Below are 25,101 nucleotides of genomic sequence, written 5' to 3' on the forward strand. Positions count from 1 at the left end.
TTGGATGGATCCCCGCTGACCAAGTGAGGAATCCTTTCGCTGCTATCAGGGCCCTGGGTGGAGCAGGGAGGGCCCAGGTCCCTCTACCCCGGCCACCACTCACCCCTGGGAGGTGGCCCATTTCCCCCTTGACCACTAGGCCCCGCAGAGGAGAGCTGCCATATTGGCCCTGGCCAATAGGCCCCACATAGGAAGGCTGCCATATTGACTCCAGCCACTAGTCCACGCAGCCCTGAGGCTTAGGGTGGTCATTAGGACTCAGCTGCAGGGCTATAACACCCTTCCCTGCGTACCCTAAGGGTATACCAGCCCCAGGACACGGTGATAGTTTAGACTTTGTCTACATGCAACTTGAGCAAAAATTCTGATGCAACACCCAATTTAACTAAACTAGATTGTTAAATTGAAGCTCAAACTGTGTGCAAACCAGCCCTGAGAAGCAGCTAAATACAACAAAAAACTAATGCCATCTACCTGCTAATGCCACAGTAGCCTAATCTAGAGGAACCCAACAGACTTTAAGCCTGTTAATGAAACTGCTTTCAAAACTATATAGCCCATCCACTTTAACCATTCCATAGTTGTTTTAACACATCCCTGAGAGACACCCAGGCAGAACCAGATTCAGGATCATTCCTGGTGCCTAGCAAGGTTCAAACATGTTAACAGAAGGTGGGTCAGATGATACAAATGGTTGTCTCTCTGTACACCAAAGATAGATATATCTGGCCAGCAGCAATTTGTTTACAATAGGACTCCCACAAGTTCAACTAAACCTGCATCAGACCCTGTTGTAGTTAACTGAAAATTTCTCCAGCACCAAACATGAGTTTGACGCCTGGCATAAGCTAGCATGACAGGCACCTTATTGTAACGGATGCTAGAACATACTGTTTTACTGATGGGATCAATTTCAACAGCAGTTGGGACAGGGAGAAGGAGAATAATAGGCAGCCAAGTTTGGCAAGATTTTCAGCTGTAGACAACCAGTTAGCCAAATCATTTTTAAACATTGTTTCCAGGGTGGATAAAAATCAATGATTTTTTTTTTAATAAATCAGATTTTTTTTTTAAATTGGATTTTTTTAATAAAATGCTTTTTGAGGAAAAATGATCGAAAGATAGTTTAAATTAAGATACATTATAGCTCAAAGATCTCATCATGAAATAGGGATCATAAATTCTATAGCAGTGGTTCTCAAACTTTTGTACTGGTGACCCCTTTCACATAGCAAGCCTCTGAGTGCAGTCCCCCCCCATAAATTAAAAACCACGTTATATATATATTTAATACCATTATAAATGTGGGAGGCAAAGCAGGGTTTGGGGTGGAGGCTGACAGCTCACGACCCCCCATGTAATAACCTCGTGACCCCCCAAGGGGTCCCAACCCCCAGTTTGAGAACCCCTGTTCTATAGTATTTGACCATATATTCATGTAATGTTTAAGAAAAGTTTTGTAAATGAGTTTCAATAGTTCATGGATTAGGGACCCAATCCTATGGAGTTCCACAGGCTTCTGTATAGATTTAGGTTAATCTTTCTATCTACCCAATGGGACTCAGTGTTCAGTCTAGGAGATACCATCAGAGATGCTTAGTTTTGCAGTTCTCAAACTGTGGATGTCTCTCTCCAGAGGTAACATGCTTGTTAACAGCAAAAGTGTTTTCAAATAAACAAATAAACAAACAAACAAACAAACAAACAAACAAACAAACAAACACAGAGGTGAGAAATAGCAGACCTCAACTCTTGTCTTACCAACTCTGAGAGGCCAATTAAGTAAGAGAAAAGTACTTAATTGGCCTCTCAGAGTTGGTAAGACAACTCCCACCTGTTCATGCTCTCTGTATGTGTGTATATATATATCTCCTCAATATATGTTCCACTCTATATGCATCCGAAGAAGTGGGCTGTAGCCCACGAAAGCTTATGCTCTGATAAATTTGTTAGTCTCTAAGGTGCCACAAGTACTCCTGTTCTTTTTGCGGATACAGACTAACACGGCTGCTACTCTGAAACTTGTATCTCAATGTATTTTGATTCTAAGAAGCCTCAGTGAAGCATTTGGTCAGCTTTTTGAGAAAGGAATTTGCAAATTAAGTGCCCAATCAAGAAATACTTAACTGACAATGGACCCTGGAAGACTCCAATCCACATGAGAAGTCTTTCTGGGAACATTCAAGAAAGCATGTGAGCAATGGCTGCCTCCTGTAAAGAACTGAGTCGTGCATGGACATGTGACTTGCCTATGTGACTTCAGACTCCATCTTGCTGCTGGGATTTTCCACAGTAAGAACAAAGAGGTGTCCTCCCACGGGCAGAGAGTATAAAAAGGCCCTGAAAACTCCTATCTTGTCTTCCATCCTGCTTCTTACTTCTGGAGGGACTTTGCTACAAACTGACGCTCTGAACAAAGGACTGAATGACCCATCCCAGCTGTGGATGTACTCCAGAGACTTGATTTGAACCTGCAGTTTATTCTATCACTGCTACAAGCCTGAACCAAGAACTTTGCCATTACTGTATGTAATTGATTCCATTTAACCAATTCTAGCTCTTATCTATATCTTTTTCCTTTTATGAATAAACCTTTCGATTCTAAAAGATTGGCAACAGCGTGATTTGTGGGTAAGATCTGACTTGTATATTGACCTGGTTCTGGGTCCTTTGGTATCAGGAAAACCTTTTTCTTTTACTGGGGTATTGGTTTTCATAACCATTCGTCCCCATAACAAGTGGCACTGTTGGTGGTACCGGGAAACTGGAGTGTCTAAGGGAATTGCTTGTGTGACTTATGGTTAGCCAGTGGGGATAAAACCAAAGTCGTCTCTGTTTGGCTGGTTCGGTTTGCCTTGGTGTGCAAAGGAACCCCAGCCTTGGGCTGTAACTGCCCTGCTTTAAGCAATTTGTCCTGAATTGGCACGCTCAGCTGGGTCCCACCAAGGGCAGCATCGTTACACAAGTATACCTAAACCAATCATTATAGCTGTTTGTCTAACCTCTTCTTAAAAACCTTGAATGACAGGGATTGCACAAACCTCCATTGGAAGCCTATTCCAGTGCTTAATTATCCTTATGGTTAGGTAAAACTTTTGAACGTCTAACCAAAATCTCCCATGCTGCAGATTAAGGTAATTATTTCTTGTCCTGCCTTCAGGTGGACATGGAGACCAACTGATCACCATTCTCTTTATAACACTATCTATTTCTCAAGACTAAAGAGGACTAGTTTTTTAAGCCTTTCCTCATAAGTCACATTTTCTAAACCTTTAATCATTTTTGTTGCTCTCTTCTGGACTTCCTTCTTAAAAGTGGCACCCAGAAATGGATAATACTCCAGCTGAGGCCTCACCAGTGCCAAGAAGAGGACAATTACAGTCTGCGTCTTACACAACGTTCCTGTTAATGTACCCCAAAATATTAAAGCTATTTTCACAATTGCATCTCTTTGACTCATTCAATTTGTGATTCACTATAACCTCCACATCCTTTCCAGCAGTATTCACCTAGCCAGTACTTCCTCATTTTGTACTTGGACATTTGATTTTTCCATCCTAAGTGTAGCACTTTGCACTTGTCTTTACTGAATTATGTCTTGGTGATTTCAGACCAATTCTCCAATTTGTCATGCTCCTTTTGAATTGTAATCCTGCTCTTCAAAGTGCTAGCAATCACTCCCAGCTTGGTGTAGCCACATATTTTATAAGCATATTCTCCATTCCATTAACCATGTCATTAATGGAAATTTTGAATAGTACCAGACCCCACTAGATACATCCTCCCAGTTTGACAGTAAGCCATTGATAACTACTATGAGTACAGTGTTTCAACTAGTTTATTTCCATAGTTTATGACAATGTCATGTGGAACTGTGTCAAAAGCCTTTCTAAAAATCAAGGTACCACATCCACAGCTTCTCCCCCTCAGTCTTCTAACCCTCTCAAAGACAGAAATTACGTTGTCTGGGCATGATTTATTGACTATTCCCTATTATCCTCTAGGTGCTTACAAATTCATAGTTTAATAAATTTGTTCTAGTATCTTTGCAGGTATTGAAGTTAGACTGAAAGGGGTCTAAGATATTTCAGAGTGCAATCCAGACCAGTGAGAGGCTGTGTCACCCCGGCCCTGCAACCTTGTGTCTGTTTACATATACTAGTTGTGGGACAGCATTACCATGAGACTTTTTAATATGCATCTTCATTCACCTCTCCTGGTACCTCAAAAGATCCTTCCCAAGAATTTTGCATTTTTTCCACAGGGCTTAAGATGAACACCAAATCTCCTATTTGAAAAGAGCATTTACATGTAATCATACCACACCTTTTGTCTGGCCTGTCACTGAGGTTAGTTTGAACAATACCCATCATGTCTTAACTCTTTTCTGAACCTTTGTACATATTCTATTACTGTTCTTCTTTTGCCTCAGGCCTGGTCTACACTAGGCTTTTATGTCGAATTTAGCGCCGTTACATCGAATTAACCCTGCACCCGTCCACACCACGAAGCTATTTAGTTCGACATAGAGCTCTCTTAAATTCGACTTCTGTACTCCTCCCCAACGAGAGGAGTAGCGCTAAATTCGAAATGGCCATATCGAATTAGGCTAGGTGTGGATGGAAATCGACGCTAATAGCTCCAGGAGCTATCCCACAGTGCACCACTCTGTTGACGCTCTGGACAGCAGTCCGAGCTCGGATGCTCTGACCAGCCACACAGGAAAAGCCCCGGGAAAATTTGAATTCCTTTTCCTGTCTGGGCAGTTTGAATTTCATTTCCTGTTTGGACATCGTGGCGAGCACAGCAGCACTGGCAACAATGCAGAGCTCTCCAGCAGAGGTGACCATGCAATCCCAGAATAGAAAGAGGGCCCCAGCATGGACTGATTGGGAAGTCTTGGATCTCATCGCTGTGTGGGGCGATGAGTCCGTGCTTTCAGAGCTGCACTCCAAAAGAAGGAATGCTAAGATCTACGAGAAGATCTCTAAAGCCATGGCAGAGAGAGGATACAGCCGGGATGCAACGCAGTGCCGCGTGAAAATCAAGGAGCTGAGACAAGGCTACCAAAAAACCAAAGAGGCAAACGGACGATCCGGATCCCAGCCCCACACATCCCGTTTCTACGAGGCACTGCATTCCATCCTAGGTGCGGCCGCCACCACTACCCCACCACTGACCGTGGACTCTGAGGATGGGATATTGTCCGCGGCCGGTTCCTCGTCGGACATGTTAGCGGACGGGGAAGATGAAGAAGGAGATGAGGAGGACGAGGCAGTCGACAGCGCTGGCACCGCTGATTTCCCCAACAGCCAGGAGCTCTTCATCACCCTTACCGAGATCCCCTACCAACCGTCCCCAGCCGTTAGCCCGGACACAGATTCAGGGGAAGGATCAAGCAGTAAGTGCTCTAAACATGTAAACATTTATTTTTAACAGAACGGGAATATTTATAATATTAACAATGGGTTTTTCCTAAAGTGCTTTAAACATGTAAACAATTATCTGCAACAAAACTGGAATATTTACAATAGTAACAAAGGGTTTCTCATGATTTGTCTGCCTTAGGCTCTTCACTATTTAGTCCCAAGTATTTAAAAAAAATTTTACAATGTCCGGTAATTCATGATTCTGCTGCCCAAGACGCTCCACTCTTTAGTCCCAGTGCACCTACGCGAAAATCCGGTCAATATGGCCGGGGATAGACGCGAAATCCTCATAGGAGAACTCCTCGTAGGTCTCATGGAGGTACATTTCCAGCCTGTTCATCAGGTTCCTGGGTAGGGCGATCTTATTGGGCCCTCCGTGGTAGGACACGTTTCCCCGCCACGACACAATCAAGTATTCTGGGATCATCGCACGGCAGAGCATGGCAGCATACGGCCCTGGTTTTTGCATGCTTTCCCTAAGCATGCGTTCCTTCTCGCTGTCCGAGATCCTCATGAGGGTGATGTCGCTCATGATGCCCTGCTTTGAATTAGGGAGGGGAATGTTAATATTGTGACTGCTTTACAGCCACGCGGTGGGAGAGGGGCAGCATACAGGGATCTTTCCCTGGGACAGCCGCGAGGGGGTGGGACAGGGGCAGAGTTCATGCTGTCCTGATTGCTGGCAGCAGAGACTGGCATTGCTTTCAATGTGAAAGGAGGCCAGTGCTACTATTACAGTTTTAAGCAGCCACAAGTCTACGGCTTACCATGATTGCCCGCTACAGAAGTTCAGGTGTCCTGCCCCGCTTCTCAGATAACTGCAAGACCACTGCAAGACCCCAGGCACTGAAGGCGAGGGCCGAAAATTCGACCTTGTCCTGAGTGCGCATGTGAGAGGTGCAGTGCATGGTCTTCACAGAGAAAGACTAGGTTCTTTGTACACAACTTCATTTATCTGTCTCAGGAATTCACTCCCTTTTTCCCATTCCCACAGACACATCTGCGACTGTCTCCCAACCCAGCCTGTCAGCACACTCCCAGAGGCTAGCGCAGATTAGGCGGAGGAAGAAGACGACGACGCGGGAGGACATGTTCTCAGAACTAATGGGCTGCTCCCGAGCCCAGGCAGCCCAGCAGACACAGTGGAGGGAGAACTTGTCACAAATGCACCGAGCAGTCATGGAACGGGAGGAGAGGTGGCGTCAGGAGGACCAGCAGGCTACTGAAAAGCTGCTTGGACTAATGAGGGAGCAAACGGACACGCTCCGGCGCCTTGTGGATGTTCTGCAAGACCGGAGGCAGGAGGACAGAGCCCCGCTGCAGTCTCTCTCTAACCGCCCTCCCCCGCCACCAAGTCCCGCACCCCCCTCACCCAAAGTACAAAGAAGGAGGGGCGGCAAGGGCCGTTAAAACTTTCAGTCAACCCCTGCAGACTGCTCTAGCACTAGAAGGCTCTCCCAAAATTCCCCAAAATTTGAAAAGTCCTTTCCTACCCACCTCACAGAAGCCCCCGTGCAAGTTTCACCCCCCACGTTTCATGTGTGGTTCATAATAAAATATTCGTTTCTGTTAATTACTGTTTCCATGATTTTCTTTTGGAGGAGAGTCTGTCTGAAGGGGGGGAAGGGGCTTGGTAATTGGACAGGACAGTCACCTTTAGCAGGGTACAGAGGCGGGGTCAGGTCCAGCATCAGGACACATACACAGTGCAGTCACTAGTTAACCTGGTCAGTCTGGGAGGTGGTTTTCATGTTCTGGGGGGGGGGGGGGTTGCTCTGTGACTTTGTGGCGGGGGAGGGCAGTTACAGATCTTATGGAGCGGTCCTTATCCTGGATCACAGAGCCACGCAGCAGGGGATCTGTAACCCTCCTCCCCCTGCCAGAAAGTCACATAGCCGACACATACACGCAGTTCCGCCCAGGAGTGCTGGCAGGCTCCGTTGAAACAACCAGTCCACCACTGCGGAGCCTGTCATTCCTGGAGTTTAGAAGCATCATTTGCATCAGAACACTAAACCCGCCCCCCGCCACAGTCTGCGTCCCAGGTGTAACACATTCCCGCGAAAACAGCAATAAAGACAACAGTGTTCATTAACTAAATAGAACTGATTTTATTTTTTGTGAAGGGGGTATGTAACTGGAGAGGATAGTCAACATGAACTGGGTAAAGAAACGGGGGCAGGTTCAGCTTCTGTGTCCACAAACATAACAGTCAACGGTTACCCTGCTCAGTCTGGAACCTTGCTTTCAAAGCCTCCCGTATGCACAGCGCGTCCCGCTGGGATCTTCTAATCGCCCGGCTGTCTGGCTGGGCGTAATCAGCAGCCAGGCTATTTGCCTCAACCTCCCACCCCGACATAAAGGTCTCCCCCTTGCTCTCACAGAGATTGTGGAGCACACAGCAAGCTGCTATAACAATGGGGATATTGGTTTCGCTGAGATCACAGCGAGTCAGTAAGCTTCTCCATCTCCCTTTGAGACGGCCAAAAGCACACTCCACCACCATTCTGCACTTGCTCAGCCGGTAGTTGAAGAGTTCTTTTTCTGTGTCCAGGGCGCCAGTATAGGACTTCATGAGCCAGGGCATTAGCGGGTAGGCTGGGTCCCCGAGGATCACTGTAGGCATCTCCACATCCCCAAGAGTTATTTTGTGGTCCGGGAAGTAAATACCTTCCTGCAGCCGTCTAAACAGACCAGAGTTCCTGAACACGCGAGCGTCATGAACCTTGCCCGGCCATCCGACGTTGATGTTGGTAAAACGTCCCCTATGGTCCACCAGTGCTTGCAGCACCATTGAAAAGTAGCCCTTTCTGTTAATGTACTGGCTGGCCTGGTGGTCCGGTCCCAGGATAGGGATGTGAGTCCCATCTATAGCCCCACCGCAGTTTGGGAATCCCATCGCGGCGAAGCCATCTATGATGACCTGCGCGTTTCCCAGGGTGACTACCTTTGAGAGCAGTACCTTAACTATTGCGTTGGCTACTTGCATCACAACAACCCCCACAGTAGATTTGCCCACACCAAAGTGGTTCGCGACTGACCGGTAGCTGTCCGGCGTTGCAAGCTTCCAGAGGGCTATGGCCACTCGCTTCTGGACAGTCAGGGCTGCTCGCATCCGGGTGTCACTGCGCTTAAGGGCAGGGGACAGCAACTCACAAAGTTCGAGGAAAGTCCCCTTCCGCATGCGAAAGTTTCGCAGACACTGGGATTCATCCCAGACCTGCAGCACTATGCGGTCCCATCAGTCCGTGCTTGTTTCCCGGGCCCAGAATCGTCGTTCCACAATATCCACATGACCCATTGCCACCGTGATGTCCTGGGCGCTGGGGCTCGTGGTTTCTGACAGCTCTGTGCTACTCTCCGACTTCAGGCCCTCACGGCGGTGCCGTAGCCTCCTCGCCTGATTTCTCTGCATCTGCCTCAGGGAAAGGTGTATGATAAGCTGCGAGGCGTTGAGAACGGCCACAACTGCAGCGATGGTCGCAGCGTGATCCATGATCGCAGTGCTGTGGCGTCCGCGCTGTCACTAACCAGAAAAGTGCGCGAACCGATTTCCCGCCGGCGCTTTCATGGAGGGAGGGAGGGCGGTAGTGACGGACGGATGACGACAGTTACCCAAAAGCACCCTCGACACATTTTTTTACCCAGAAGGCATTGGCGGCTCGACCCATAATTCCAATGGGCAGCGGGAACTGTGGGATAGCTGCCCACAGTGCACCGCTTCCAATGTCGACGCTTGCCCCGTTAGTCTGGACTCACAAAGTCGAATTACTGTCCTTAGTGTGGACACACACGTTCGACTTTGCAATATCGATTCCACATATTCGATTTAAGTGAAATTGAACTACCCTTGTAGTGTAGACATACCCTCAGTGTCCAATTCCCCGGAGTCTGAAATCTAAGGGTCCTCTCACATTCCTTCCATGTAGACGATCAAATGGGGAAGAACCTAGTTGATTCTTGGGGTACTTCTCTGTAAAAGAATAGCAAATAATGCAACAATTCGTCCCAGTCTTGAACTCTCTTCTTTGCATACATTCCCACCACAGACTGAAGAGTTCCACTGAATCTCTTCACTAGACCATTTGCCTCTGGATGGTATGGAGCAGCCATTAGTTGTTTCACCCCACATAACTTCCATAGCTCACTGAATAGCTGAGACATGAAATACGACCCATGGTCAGATAAAATCCCTTTAAGGAAACCCACTCTGCTAAAAATAGTGAACCGGACTTTAGTCACAGAATCAGCTTCTATGTTAGTCAGAGCAACTGCTTCAGGATATCTAATGGCAAAATCCACTACCAAAAGGATACATTTCTTTCCCCTTTGGATAGGCACAGGACTCACAACGTCCACTGCTACCCTATAAAATGCCTTTTCTTTCACAGGCCAGGAGCATATGGGAACTTTTTGTTGTCTGAAAGGTCTTTCCCTTTTTCTGTCATAATTCACAAGACCCGCAATAATTCTTCATCATTCTGTATCCCTGGCCAGTAGAAATTTTTCTTTAACCTCTCAGATTCTCTTGCCTCCAAATGATTGGAAAAAGGAAAATCACATGCTAGAAACATTAATTCCCCGTAGTCCTGGCCAGGCATAATTACCTGCTTGTACTGTTTGAGGGCTTTTTTCTTCTCCCATAGGAGCTTCCCTGTAGCATCTCCTTTCTTTGAAAAATCTTTCCCATTTCCCCTTTCTGGGACTCTGTCTGAGACATCCTCTTATGCTCTCTGTGGGGTCTCCCCTTTGTTCATATTCAAAATGCTGGCAACTGACAACTGGGACAGCTTCTTCTGTAACAGAGGTCAATTTCTCTCCCTCCTCTCTCCCCCCCCCCCCCCCCCGCCCCTAGGGCATACTACTTTTCTCTGCCATGCAGGAGCAGGCCTCGGCCCCTCACACATCTGGTAATATGCTGATTTCCCCCCCCCCCGACAGTGGACCAGGAAGCACCTTCATCTCTCTTCTCAGCAGTTTCTGGGACTTTACCATTTTCCTCTGGAATCTCAGCACAATATTCCCTTTTACTATGGGTTAAAACATTAAAAGCCTTAGTCATATGCAAAATATCATTCCTACAAGCATTTCCGCAGGCATACTATTCAGCACGCCCACAGTAAAGTCACCCTTTAAACCTTCCCATTCCAAATGAACCTTAGCCAAAGGCACGGGAATTTTATGTTTCCCCCAGTGCCAGAAGCTCAACCTCCTGGCCAGGTAACATGTCAGTCTTTTGAACCAGACTTTCCCTGACCAGAGAGATCTGCGCACCAGAGTATCTCCATCCTATGCATTTTTTACCATTCACTTTACCATTAATTGGCAACTTCAATAAATTCCATATCTACGTCCATAGGGTCAAACCTCACAAAACTACAGAGAGGACCTACAGATACCTCTTGAGGGCCTGCGCTCTCCCAGCCACCCTCCTCCCTTGTTAGCTGGAGGATCTGTTTCCTCCCAATGCTGTAGACCTTGCGGCCTCAGATAAGTCCTGGTAAACTGCCTGCCCACCGTTGGCTTTGTCATAATCCATGAGGTTTCTTAATTCCTGTCTTTTTTCCCCACCATGGATTAGGCAGCGATTAGCACACAATTCTTCTGTTTTTTGGTGTATTTGGCATATGCTTCTTTACTTATCTGGCCCCTGCTTCTGTTCTCTCACCCAAAATAAGCAACAGAAAACTGTAACCTTTCTTTAACTGTTCCCAAGCCATCATACTTGAGACTCACCTAAAACTAACACCAGTGCTTACACCACTATGATGTTTCAGGATGCAACCCAGACCAGTGAGGGAGTATTGTAAGACATCCTGCAACTTTGGGTGTCTTACAATACCTTGCTGCTGTAGCTCCCACCTGGGCCATTCATAAGCAGCCTGCCAGTATGCAGGTCACACCCTGAGTGAAAAGCATCCCATTCAATTACATTGTGTAATGGCAGACAAGTAAAAGGAGACAAGTTTTTAAAGTGCTTTTATACCAATGCTAGAAGTCTAAATAATGAAATGGGTGAACTAGAGTGCCTCGTATTAAATGAGGATATTTATATAATAGGCATCACAGAAACTTAGTGGAATGAGGATAATCAATGGGATACAGTAATACCAGCGTACAAAATATATCGGAAGGACAGAACAGATCATGCTGGTGGGGGAGTGGCACTATATGTGAAAAAGTGTAGAATCAAATGAAGTTTAAAAAAAAAAAGGTATCTATCTCATCCACCTGGGCCCTTTTAAATCGCCAGGCCCCTGGGCAATTGACCCCTTCTCCGCCTCTCCCCCCGGGCCCCTGGTGGCAGGCCTGACCCTTGGTAAATTGTTCCAATGGTTAATAACTCATTGTTAAATGGAAACAGGAAGCTAAGGGGGAAAAAGCCAGTATGGTTAAGTGACAAGGTTTTAAGAAGTTATTTGAGCCAAAAAGGAATCCTTTAGGAAAGGGGATCCAATTCTAGTGAAGTCAATAGACAAGAGCATCAAACTACAGCAGGTAGCATAAGTGCTGGAACTAAGGGTGTGGGGGGTGCTGCAGCACCCCATGGCTTCAAGGGGTTTCCATTATATACGGGGTTTACAGTTTGGCTCAATGGCTTTCAGCACCCCCACTATAAAAATTGTTCCGGCACCTCTGGCAGGTAGAGTGCAAGATGAAAATTAGGAAGCCTAATAGGGTCTACAGGAGTTTGAAGATCAAGTAGCCAAGAACACAGAAGTAAACAAGAATCTCTAAGTACATTAAAAAAAACAGGTAGCCTGAAAGAATCAGCAGGCCTGCTGGACTAACAGCATAAAGGGTGCAGTTAAGGAAAATGGAGGATAAGGACATTGCATAGACACTAAGTAAAGACGCTGGAGGTAGATCTGAGCTAATAATGGATTTTATGGTTAGGGACCAAATGGAAAAAAATCCAGAAAAAAATCTGGCTTGATTCTAAACAAAACCAATTTTTTCCTTAAATGTTTTGTTTAGTTGAAAAACTTAAGATTTCATTTCAAATAAAAAAAAAAAGAGTCAAATTCAACACTTTTTTGTTGTTTATTTCAAACAAGACATTTTCAGGTTCTCTTTTTTTAAATTGGTCAATTTTGAACTAAATCATTTAGAAATGAAACATTGTGAATGAAATCCCTCCCCCCACACAGCTTTTTCGTTGGCTGAAACTATTTGTCAAATTTGACACACATTCAAAAATAGTTTTGGAGCATCAAAAAAAAAAAAAAAAAAAAAAGCTGGGAAAAAAAAAATCTTTCTTGAGAAAATTTCACCCATCTCTCGCTGGGAGACACCTAACTTTCTATACAATGAAGAGGGGATACTGGTAGAAACTGAGGTGTAAGAATGGTGCTAGAACAAAGCAACACATTAAAATCCAGGTCATCAGAACCATAGTCCCAAAAGAACTTAAAAATGATGTGGCTAACCTGTTAAAGAAAAATACTTTGAGAGAAATCCTGGTCACACTGAAGTCAGTGAGAATTTTGTCATTGATTTCAACAGAGCCCAGACTTCTCCCTCAATTTCCCAATTAAAACCTTTTAGAACACTGGAGGACGAGTGAGGCAAATGTGATCAACTTTAATTCCCAGGATCACCTCATGTTTTTTTGTTTATTGTTTGAAATCAGGCTTTTCTGAGTAGTTACAATTAATTTAGTGAGTTTTACTTCAGTACCATGTAAATTGGTTGGAATAATGATTAAGAATTAAATTTTAGTATTTAATGTGATGACAGGGACAAACCAAGCTTCTGTAAGAAGAAAAATCATTGTATCTCTTCCAATTGATTTTGTCAAAATAATGGCTAAATAAAAGAACCGAAAGGTTTTTTTTGAAGTTCCAGATAAGCTTTCACAGTGTTCCTCACAAGAGGCTATTAAGGAAACTAGAGTAGCCATGGGGTGGGAAGTTATACACCATCATGAATTAGAAACTGGTTAAGAGATGAAAAACAATAGGAATAAATGGCTGATTTTTATTAGGGCAAAGAAATTAACATACGAGTCCCTCACTGGCCTGGTCTAAACTACAAAGTTACGTCAACATAAGTCTACTTGCATCAACCTCGTTGTGCATGCGTCTACGCTCAACTTTGTCTCCAGCTGACACGTGCCCCATTACAGCAATGCAGTAAAACCACCTCCCTGAACAGCATTGAGCCAAGGTAGAACTACTGAGGTTGTCTCAGGATGAGTGTAGACACTGACACCTATGGTGACCCTAACAGTCCTCCATCAGCTGTCCCACAATGCCTGACACAAACCACTGTGGTCACAACTGTGACTCCCACGGCTCAAGGGTCATGGAGATGGAAGCCATTCCCCATCCCTTTTAAAACTCCTATGTATTTTTGAAATGCCTTTTCCCGATTGCCCAGCTTGGTGAGCAACCTACTAGTTCTCCCATGTTGCGTACAATGGCTCAAAGAACCATGCCACTTATATGCTGTAGAATGTGCTCCTGCCTGGAGTAGACAGGAATATTTCTCCCCACAGGTCCAGGAGAGCCAGAGACTATGGAGGCACAGGTACCGTCAACTCAAAAACATTGACATCTACGATCAAATTACATTGGGGGGGGGGGGGAATGCAAATAGAGGGCTATGACAGGGATCAGTAGCAGTGCTGCATGAAACAGAAGGAATACTGGCAAGCATATCACAAAGCCACGGAGACCAACAGATTATCTGCTGCCAAGCCGCAGGCCTATTGCTTTTAGAAGAGCTAAATGCCATACTTGACAGACTCCACCAACGCCCTGCAGAGCACTATGGATACCTTGGAGGAGCCAGAGTCAAAGACCCCTTCTGTGAACAGCAAAAAGGAGAAAGATGGGGCACATGCAACTGGTGGGGTCCAGCTATGCCACAAGCTAGGACCATTTGAGACTCCACCACAGTCTAACCAGTCCTGCCAGATGAGCTTGATGGAGGGGAAGGAACCTTGGGTAAGTGTGTGAATGTATATTTCATTACTATGTTTAAATGTACAGATGCTACCCCGCCCAACTTAGCAGGACACAGGTATAGATTTTTCATTATTTTACTCATACGAGAAGGTGGTAAAACAAATAGGTAGAATTAGCACCTGCTTTTCATATCCTTGTTGGGTTAGACCGGACTGGGGAGTGGGGAGGGATGGGACAGGACTTGCAGAGCAAGTTGTTTATGTACATAGGGAAGTACCTTATATCCTCCTGAGAGATCTGCAGTCCTCTCCCAAAGGTTTCTAGGGACGGCAGCCTTATTTCTTCCTCCATTATAGGACACTTTTCCATGCCAGTCTGTGCAGACTTCAGCAGTCACCACTGCAGTAAACAAGTCAGAGGCACAGAGGCCCAAGCGGCTCCAGGACGCCAGCAGCAGCTGTGCATTTTGTGCCTTGGTTACTCTCAGGAGCGAGATATCAAAAATCACCACTGCATGTGGAAAATAGTGCCAGTACTCAGTGACATTTCCATGTACTCAGACCCAGGGAAAGAGGCCGAAATTGTACTGCTTCATGTGATTGAGCAATTCCTTCCTCAGCTACACTCACCATGGGACTGGACAGCAGTGCAACATCGAGGTGCTCCTAAGCTGAACTCTCATAAGCATGTCTTATTTAAAATTTTAGGGGAGCAAGGGAAGGAGTTCTGACCCTTATCATTTATAGTAACAGAAAGCAAAAGTTAACTCTGTGTTTTATCTGTAGCTGCTCCTGTTGCTGCCTTGAACACTTGACCATGATAAGGAAGAGAAAGAAGAGGACTCAGGAGGATATGTTTGCTGAGATCTTGTAAGCCAGCGTTACACCAAACCATGAACAGAGGGACCTGGATGGTGAATATTGCAGACAATATGGAGAAGGAACAAGCATACAGGAGAAAAGTCACAGCAGGAAACAGAGAGGGAGATGTACCAGGACATAATGGGGCTTCTCCAGCAGCAAACACAAATGCTGCAGACTCTTGTTGACCTACAAGTTCAACAAGCACAGGTTCCCCTCCTGTTGCAGTCAATGGAGAACTCCATTTCAACAGCTTCCTACACCCCTGAACATTCCACATACCATCATGGGCCACATCTCTATACTTCCCATTCCACGCCAGGGGATAGTAAGGACAACCACAGCTTCAGATAAACCAACAGTGGCTTTCACAAATCAGCGTATGGTAGCCAAAGTGGACTAAAATGGACATGAATGTTCTTTCCCCTTGTTAAGTTCTGTTCCTTTCATTTATTTCAGAGGTTTTTGTTCTATTTTTTAGTTTGGGTATGAATTTTTTTTTTTTTTGGAAGTTAATTCATTATTTCAGAAGATACATTGCAGAATGCCTAGCACTACTCAAAACATCAACTATACCTCTACTCCGATAGAACGCTGTCCTCGGGAGCCATTAAAAAAAAAAAATCTTACCACGTTATAGGTGAAACCGCATTATATCAAACTTGCTTTGATCCGCCGGAGTGCACAGCCCCGCCCCCCTGCAGCACTGCTTTACCGCGTTATTTCCAAATTCGTGTTATATCGGGTCACGTTATATCGGGGTAGAGGTGTACTTGTTACTGTGCAGGGCGACAGCACTCATAGGATCAGTGACAAACACACTGTAATAATTGTAAGTGTATACCAAGTACCACACAATCCCTTACAGGCCCTGAAACTTCAGGGCCAGGTAGAGCACAAACATACCACATTACTGTGGTTGACTGTTAAAGTGCTCTTTCAAAGTGCTCCTCAGCCACATAGCTCTGTGTTGAGCTCTTCTAATAGCCATTGTGTCTCACTGTTCAAACTCAGATGACAGTCACTTCATCTCTCTCCTCCATCACAACAGCAATTTCCCCCCCCCCATTGCCTCATAGATATTATGCAGGACACAACAAGCAAGCTATAGCCATTGGGATATTTTTTCTCACTGAGATCCAATCTTGAGTAAACACTGCCACCAGCATCTCTTCAATCTACCAAAAGCACATTCAACTGTCATTCCACACATTGCTGAGCTGGTAGCTGAATTTCTCCTTGGTGTTGTCAAGGTGGCCAGTGTATACTTTAATAAGCCAGGGGAGCAAGGGGTAGGCAGGATTCCCCAGCATCATTATTGGCATTCCAACATACCATTGGCAATCCACTAGTCAGGAAAAAAAAAAAAAAGTACCTGCTTCAGCTTTCTGAGCAATCTTGTATTCTTAAAGATGCATGTCATGCACCATCACTGACAACCCATAACGATACTGGCAAGGAGCCCCTGGAGATCCACCAACATTTGTTTAATCACAGAAAACTACCCTCTTCTGTTGATGTACTCTGTGGCAAAATAAGCTGGGGCCAAAATAGGAATATGCATGCCATCTATTTCCCCCGCAACAGTCCAGGAACCCCACTACTGCAAAGCCATCTACTATGTCCCGCATGTTACCAAGTCACAGTCCCACACAGCACATGACAACAGCCCCCATTGTGGATTTTCCATAATGATTGCCCACTGACTGGCAGCAAGCCGACACTGCAAGCTTCCACAATACGATCACCATTCACTTCTCAGCTGTCAGCGGAACTCTCATTCTGGCATCCGAGCTGGCGTGGGCTCAGCACACAAACGCAGGAACATGGCCTTCTGCATCTGAAAGTTTGGCACCCAGTATAATGTAGGTTTGGGACAATGAGTAATGTGATCCAACCAATCAGTGCTTGTTTCTTGCGCCCAGAAGCATCACTCCACCATCTTCTGCTGCTCAATGAATGCCACCAAAAGCCTTGAATTGGTTTTCACTCTGTGTCCCACAGCAAACGGTGCTCCATGAAATCATCATGTCCCCCAGTGCTGTTCTTCCTAAGGCTCTACAAATACCGAAGGATTGTGTGTCCTGTGTTTCCAACGCTTATGATGATAGTGCATATCTACATAGGCTCCATGCTTCTGTCAGAGATGTCAGACACCGAAAAGTGCTGCAGGGTGTGTGGGATTTTAAAAAAGATGAAAAAATATGGGATATGGATGGCATTATGGGGATTTGACCCCCTTGCTCCCAATCACGATTTGTTCTGTCCCACCCTGCGTTGTCAAAATTTCCCAAAAGATAATGCTCCAGAGAAGGTGATTGGCACACTAGGATACCTACTCACAGTGTTCCACATTGTGCATTGACACAAGCAATCCTGGTGAGCATGTGCAGCACGGATACAAGAAGCCAACTATGCACACACACACGAGTGATTCACTAACTGCGGTGGCTTTATGCCAACGTAATTTATGTTTGTCTAAGTTTGTAGTGTATACATGGTCATAGTTGTGTACAAGAATTAGTAGTGTTAATATATTAATCTGGAAAAGGAGATAAGCAGCAAGGTAGAAAAAATTATTGATGACAAAACTTATTTTGGATAATTAAGTCTAGAGAAGACAAACTTCAGATGATCTAACAAAGCCAGGTGAGCAGGCAGCACAATGCCTAGTGCAGTGGTTCTCAAACTTTTGTATTGGTGACCCCTTTCACATAGTAAGCCTCTGAGTGTGACCCCCCTAATAAATTAAAAACACTTTTATATATTTAACACCATTTTAAATGCTCGAGGCAAAGTGCGGTTTGGGGTGGAGACTAACAGCTCACAACCCCCCATGTAATAACCTCACGATCCCCTGAAGGGTCCCGACCCCCAGTTTGAGAACCCCTGACCTAGTGCAATTTATTGTTACCAAATGCAAGGTAATACATCTTTGAAGAAACATGTTAAACTAGGGGACTCCCATTCCATGTCCTCATCCTACCCCCATCCCTATGCCAAGGGTTCTGACACACTCATGTCAGGAGTTCTGTCTTCTCCCATTAATCTGCCCACCAAGGAGTTCCCAGAGTGCAACCTGGATGTAGGCCGGCTGAGCTAACTGTCCCACCAACCTGGGGTCTCCCTCTCACACCGAGATGCTGTTGGCAAGCTGCAAACCACTGGCAGGTACTGCACTTACACAGACATCCACAGGCAGGGACACACCCAGCTGAGTTACATGAATGTTTCTCCCAGCCACTCATGAACAATAGAGAGGCTCAAGCCAATTCCCCCCAGCTCCCCAGCCTTGCACCCCAGAACTATACCATCTTGCCCCGGTCAGAAGCCTGACCAGTGTACGTTCATTACTCAGTTCACCCCTACCTCAATGTGGAGACGACACACACTAGCCTTTGTAAACTGAGCTGAGATTTCTCAAGAACTTTAACCAAAACACACTAGTTTAGGTAAAATATAAAACAGATTTATTAACTACAGAAAGATAGATTTTAAGCAATTATGGGTAGTAAGCATAAAGATCAAATAATAAAGCATAAAGACCTAAAAAATAAAAGTAAATTTGCAGTCTGAGTTCTATAAACTAAACAGGATTTGAATCAAGCAGTCTCTCACCCTGATAGATGGTACAAACAGGTTACAGATCATCAAGGCACAGGCTGAAACTGCCTCCCAGCCCAGGACCACCCTCCCAGTTCAAAGTCTTTGTCCTCCAGACAGGTTTCCAGGTGTTGAGTTGTGGCGGGAGTGAGGGCGAGTCATGAGGTCATTTCCCCTTCTTCTATAGTTTCTTCCAGCTTGCTGGAAAGATCTTTTGCTATGAGGGGAGTTAAGCTGTCTCCATTGTATACATGCTCTCTCTGAGATGGTTGTTGGGAGAGTGGATTCCCTTCAGCAGGTCTATTGTACCTGAAAGGCTAGTTGTGAGTGTGCCCAACCTCACAACATATTTCAGTAACACACAACAAAACTTCATAACTTCACATCCAAAGACAGTACATACAATCCAACAGGATATTCGTGTTCGACAGATCAAGACTTAAAATGATACCTCACAAGGCATACTTTGTACAAAACATTAATTATATGGCAGTGGTAAATATGGGGGTTCCAGGGTGCTGTTTTCAGGTACAGAGTGCCACACAAGGGTTCTGTGGGCCCCCCAATAACAGTCCCTGGCATATGACAATTAGGGCCACACAGAGCCCCTACCATGGTGAGCATGGGGAAAACGAAGGGGCACAGATTAGAGGGAGTTGCGGGGAGTCCCTGAAATAAAAAGGGGAAGGAGGGAGGCACACAGAGTTTGTGAGGTGGAATGGACACACACCAGGGGCTCCATACATTGTGGTCAGCCTAGAAAAAGCAACAGAGTATGCGACCCTCTAGTTAAAAACTGCTAGCATTTTAAATCAGAAGAACTTTTCCCTTTTTCAGCTATGTTGTTTCACAGTAGAACCATAACAATGTATCTTCACCTTTAAGATATTACAAATGATTTAGCACATCCATGAGAACACTAGTTAACTAAAAAGTTTAGTTTTCAGAAATTGCTTTTGGCTTTCACAGATACGAATTTGTTTATTCAGTTTGTCAAATTAAGATTTCTCCCCTACACTGAGGATTCGTTTAGAGATGTTTACAAAGTAATACCACATTAATAACTCTTGAAATCTTTATTTAACAATGATAAACCAAGTACTAAAAAGGAACATTTTCACTCTGCAAGACACATATGCCCCAACATTAACTAAACAGCTCATTTAGTGATATAGCAATTACTGACAGGAGCCAAAAGGGATACCTTATACAAAAAAAAAAAAAAAAAAAAAAAGGAAGAACCACTTTCCTATAAGCCTGCATGTGCTACCTTCTTGATCTTGGTCCCTGTACACAGTGCATGTCTCCACAGTTCATCTAACAGGTTGCCCAATACTGAGGATGAGGCAGGCAGAGCTGGACTATATACTAGACTAACTGCAGGAAGGCAAAACACATGCAGGTGTGCAAGGAAACAATTTATGAGTGTGATTATGTGAAACACAGTAAATTTAATTTATTTCTGCAAATTGTTTTTAGTTCATACAGTGTAAAGTGTTATAAAAATATTTTATCTTATTGGTCCCAAAAACGGACAAGATAACTTAGTTTCCTGCTTCAAAAAAACTTGAAGCGTTTGCTGCATATTTCTGGGGGCCCAATTTATAATGCTAAGTTGGCCTTGCAACTCAGCACTGAAGAAAACTGTGCCTAGCCTGCAGCAAAGCTCTGAAATCCATCCATCAAATGTTAACTCATACCTAGAATAATTATGCCAAAACAAACTTTTTAATACCCTGCCACCCCTAATTTTTGATAGTTTGGCCCAGTGACCCAACAGGACTTTCCTGCCATACCATATGAGATACAGAGATGTTTTTAGAGGAAATGGTGACAACATGCTGATTGTTCACATGGTATTCCTTAACCAAAAGATCAGAGTCCAGTTCACAGTACTTATTTTTAAAGTCCTACATGGGCAGAGAGCCAGCTACTAAGTCCCTCTCACTCCCCCCACCCCAACCTCTTCACATTACATTCACTAAAGCTAATAAAACTCAGATTCAAATTCACGGGTGGGTAGAGGGGAGGACTGACAGTTGCTGAGCCTGCTCTCCACTAGAAATGAGTTCAGTAACAATCTTGCCCCATTTAGGACAGATTATAAATTCTGTTCATGCTGGATTTGCTAAATAATCATGTCAGTGACAATCGTTGCTTGGACGTCATCCACTGGGATTGGAACACTAAATAAGCAGCTTAAACCAGAGGTGGCTTCTTCCTCAGAGACTGAATTATGCATCCATTTTTATAAGGTGTCCATACAGTAAAGGGCGTTATATATGTGTGCAACAGCTCTTCAAGGTTTTTTATTATTAGAGGTAGGCATATAATGAGAAGTAAAACTTACATCATATAAAAAAAGTAGAGGTTTCCAATTGTATCAAGTATACAATGAAGGACACTAACTGTATCATTAACTTTGACCAAACTACCAGCTTTAAGCTATATTAAGGAGTATCAGGCCTACTCTAGCCTTTTCTGACAGTTTGCACTGGAATCTGTAGTGTAGATGATGCACAGGCAGTCAGCAGCATTTTGAACAACACAGCAGTTAAACACTGGCAAACTGATCTATTATACTGGCACTCCTACTATTGCGACCACCAGTGGAGCTACAGTAGTGGAAATCTAAGAAAAAATATCTAGTACAGACTGAGTTTAAGAACATGCAGCACAACTTACACCCATACCACAAAGATTCTGAACAGTATTTTAAATTTATTAGAGAGCAGTATTTGAGACCTGCTGGTGGTTAGCCTCAAACATGGTTCCAACTTGGAAGGTTCACTTACACCTAGGTGCCCAGATAGCAAGTATGAAAAATCAGGACAGAGTGTGGGGTGTAATAGGCACCTATATAAGAAAAAGCCCTAAATATCGGGACATCTGGTCACCCTACTTACACCCCTCCCCTCCCCAAAAGAGGCATGGTAAATTCATTGACATAGTGCCTAGAAGGGTAATGTACATGGGTTAAACCAGTTTTGAAAGCAGTTTCACTAAGGCCTGGTCTACATTAGAAAATTAGGTCGGTTTAACTACATCCATCAGGGATGAGAAAAATCCACACTCGAGTGGAGTAATTAAACCAACCTAAGTCCCCATGTAGGCTAGGTCTACACTACCCGCCTGAATCGGCGGGTAGAAATCGATCTCTCGGGGATCGAATTATCGCGTCTCGTCGGGATGTGACAATCGATCCCCGAATCGATGCTCTTACTCCACCAGCGAAGGTGGGAGTAAGCGCTGTCGACGGGAAGCCGCGGAGGTCGATTTTGCCACCGTCCTTACAGCGGGGTAAGTCGGCTGCGATATGGTGAATTCAGCTACGCTATTCGCGTAGCTGAATTTGCGTATCTTAAATAGACCCCCCCTCCCGTAGTGAAGACCTGCCCGTAGACAGCGTTCAGTTGACGACAGAATTCGCCCATTGACCTAGCTACTGCCTCTCGGGGAAGTGAATTACCTTGCTGACGGAAGAACCCCTTCGGTGGGGGTAGATGTCTATACTGAAGCACTCCGGCAGCAGCAGTGCAGCTGTAGCATTTTAAGTGCAGACAAGCCCTAACCCCTGACTGACTTGGTAAACTGATCTAATTTTCTAGTGTAGACCAGGCCAAACCACAGTTTAACAGTTAAAAATACTTTTTTCTTCACTACTCTAGAATGAGACCCTTCCCTCCAGATCCTAAGCAATACATCTCTCAAACAACTTCTACAGTGAGACTGAACAAAGCTTTAGAGAAAATAATACAGTAAGTATGTTATAAGTTACAAACATACTAGCAATAATAGTAAAATTTAAGGGCGCTGTAAACTAACTCACACCCCAAACTTGGATTTTGGGGGAGAAATGCACAAAGGTTGGGATTTTCAAAGCCAATTAGGGTTATTTAGTCATAACTCCTATTCATTTCAGTACAAGGCGAGCAGCTAAGGAGCTGGGGTTGGAAGTTTTACCTGGAGAATCTGACACCCAATATTAGCATTGATTGTTCCCTTTACAGCATTGTGAAATCACGACCAGAAACGAAACAAACGTGAAGCCAACCAGCACAGCTTCACTGTCCAAAGTTGAATGAAAGGGGGGGTGGGGAGCTCCATGAGAAAAGCTAGACATGGAACATTCTTTCAGTTGCTGTTAGTAACACGGACAAGGGGTTTTCAATAACATTCATTTTACAATTTTCCCTACACAGCCCTTCTCTGGGATCCCCCAAAACACCATCTTTATAGCTGGCAAGAGTGTTTTTTTTAGAACAAGGCGGGTTCCTGGCCAGGCAGCAGCATCTCCCCTTCGCTGTCACACCATCTAGGTACCCAGGCTAGTCGCTCTCCAAACGCGAGGTTTTTTCCTAGCACGCCCCAAGTGACATGCTGCCGCTGAGCACTTAGCAACTGCCCGTGCGCAGCCAGCGGGCACCGCGTAACCACTGACACCCTCGGGCCTCAGGCCCCCACAAACCCGCTGCGGGCGGCGCCAATGCCCGCCAGCGCTGAGCGTCACCCGGCGCCGGTTTCGCTTTCTAGCTCGCCTCCACTCTCCAGTTCCCGGCAGCCCCCACCCCTCTCGCTTAAAGGGGGCACAACCCCCGCGCCGGGGATACCCTGCCAGGCCCAGCCCGGGCCAGACCAGCCCCCCGCCCGCTAACCCAGCCCCTCCACCGGTACCCCGGTCTCATGCCGCCACCGGGACCACCGGGCAGCCTCCCAGCCCTCCCTGCAGCTAGGGGGAGCCCCGGGGGCAACCCAACCCCCTCCACTGGGTACCCCGGCCTCATGCCACCACCGAGACCCTCCGCCAGCCTCCCCCCGGGGGCAGCTCCCTCCAGTCCCGGCCCCGTGCCGCTCTGCGGCGACCTGCCCAGCCCGACAGGCAGCGGCCTCAGGTCCTGCCGGTGCCGGGCGCGGCGCGGCGCCCCCCCCGTGCCCCGCTAGCCTCTGGCCGGGCGCCGTCGGGAGCCCGGTGCCCTGCGCGCTATGCGCCGGCCGAGCCCACGCACGCAGAGGTGACCCGGCCAGGCCCACCGCCCCCCTACCTTGTAGGAGTCGGTGGCGAGCAGGATGTTGAACTCTGCGCCTGCCGCTGCACGTTCCATCTCGCCGAGCACGAGCCGCCGCTGCCGCCGCGAGCAGGGACAATCACAAACGGGCTGTGCCGCCGCCGCCGCCTCCCCCTCGCTGCCAAGAACCACCCTGGGGGCGGAGCCACCGCTCCATCTCCCCCCCATTAGATTCGACCTGCGACGGGAGGAGGTGGGGCTATGAGGTCACGGAGAGGGCGGGACCTGCGCCTCTACACATTCTCGAAGTGAGCGGGGCGGAGCCAGCACTTCACGTTCTCTGTCGTGGGACTCGATCGCCCGGAGGGAAGAAGGGGGCGGAGCCGAGGCGGTGATGCCACAAGGGTAGGTGCTCCACTCGCTCTTTCTATTGGCTGGGATTCCCGGCGCTGGGCGGCAGGAGAGGGAAAGATGCTCAGTCAGGAGACCTGGTGACCAAGCGGGGAGGGGGAGAGATAGGAGTGTATGCGCATGCGCAGAGCTCGCTGCTTTCGATTCTTCGGAACTGCATCGGGCGCGGGGAAATGGCCTCGCCCTGGCCGGTTTCTGGTGAGCCCGCCCCGCCCTTGGCTGAGGCGCAGCGGAAGCCCCGTGCGCTGGGCTCCGCCGGGGGGGCTACCCCGGGGTTCCCGCCCGCGGCGGAAGGCCAGGCCCAGAGGGCAGCCGCTTCGCAGCGAAGGAGGGTCTGGAACAGGGATGGGCCTGGATCGTCTGTGGGGCCAGCGCGGCGGAGAGCCCCGCTCTGTAGAGCACCCGCTCCCCTCAGCGCTGCTAGGAGCCCAGCTGTAGCCGCCGGGCTGGCCGGAGGTGGGCAGGGCGCGCAGGCCGGCGCGGAGACCCGCCTGAAGCCCGCGTGAAGAGGGCTCAGCGCTGCCGCAGAAGTTACGAAGGCCTGCAGGAGAAAGTTGTTCGGAGACGCTTAGGCCCATCCCTGTAGTCCAGTCTCTCGTCGGGAGTGCCATAGCTCCTGCGCCGCCGGGGGATAGCGACTACGTGTCCCCTGGTTACTTTCAGCAAGCCTCAGAGCCAGCCCCCCAGCTGCGCCTGGGACACGGCTCCTCTCCGGAGCTGGCAAGCGGCCACGGCAGGGTGGTGCGTCGGGAGCGGTCTCTCTTCCCCAGGGGAGGGATCAGCTGCCACCTCTCTCCTGAGCGGTGGGGCTGAGTTCTGCACACACACCTCTGGGCCCACTTCGCTGGTTTACCTCCTGTGTAGCAAATGCTCTGTAGAG

General features: G+C 46.8%; 1 protein-coding gene across 1 annotated transcript in view; it reads right to left on the minus strand.

Moving 5' to 3' along the window:
• The window catches only part of NAMPT (nicotinamide phosphoribosyltransferase), a 58,727-nt gene extending 34,776 nt beyond the window's left edge, over positions 1-23,951 (minus strand). The window contains exon 1 of the mRNA XM_024208494.3: positions 23,847-23,951. Coding sequence (XP_024064262.1) covers positions 23,847-23,906 — 60 coding nt within the window. The 5' untranslated portion in view covers positions 23,907-23,951. The remainder of the gene's footprint in view (positions 1-23,846) is intronic.
• Between the last annotated feature and the right edge of the window lie 1,150 nt (positions 23,952-25,101).

Source organism: Terrapene carolina, unplaced genomic scaffold, assembly GCF_002925995.2.
Source record: "Terrapene carolina triunguis isolate 2854851 unplaced genomic scaffold, T_m_triunguis-2.0 Scaffold68, whole genome shotgun sequence".
Taxonomy (NCBI): domain Eukaryota; kingdom Metazoa; phylum Chordata; order Testudines; family Emydidae; genus Terrapene; species Terrapene triunguis.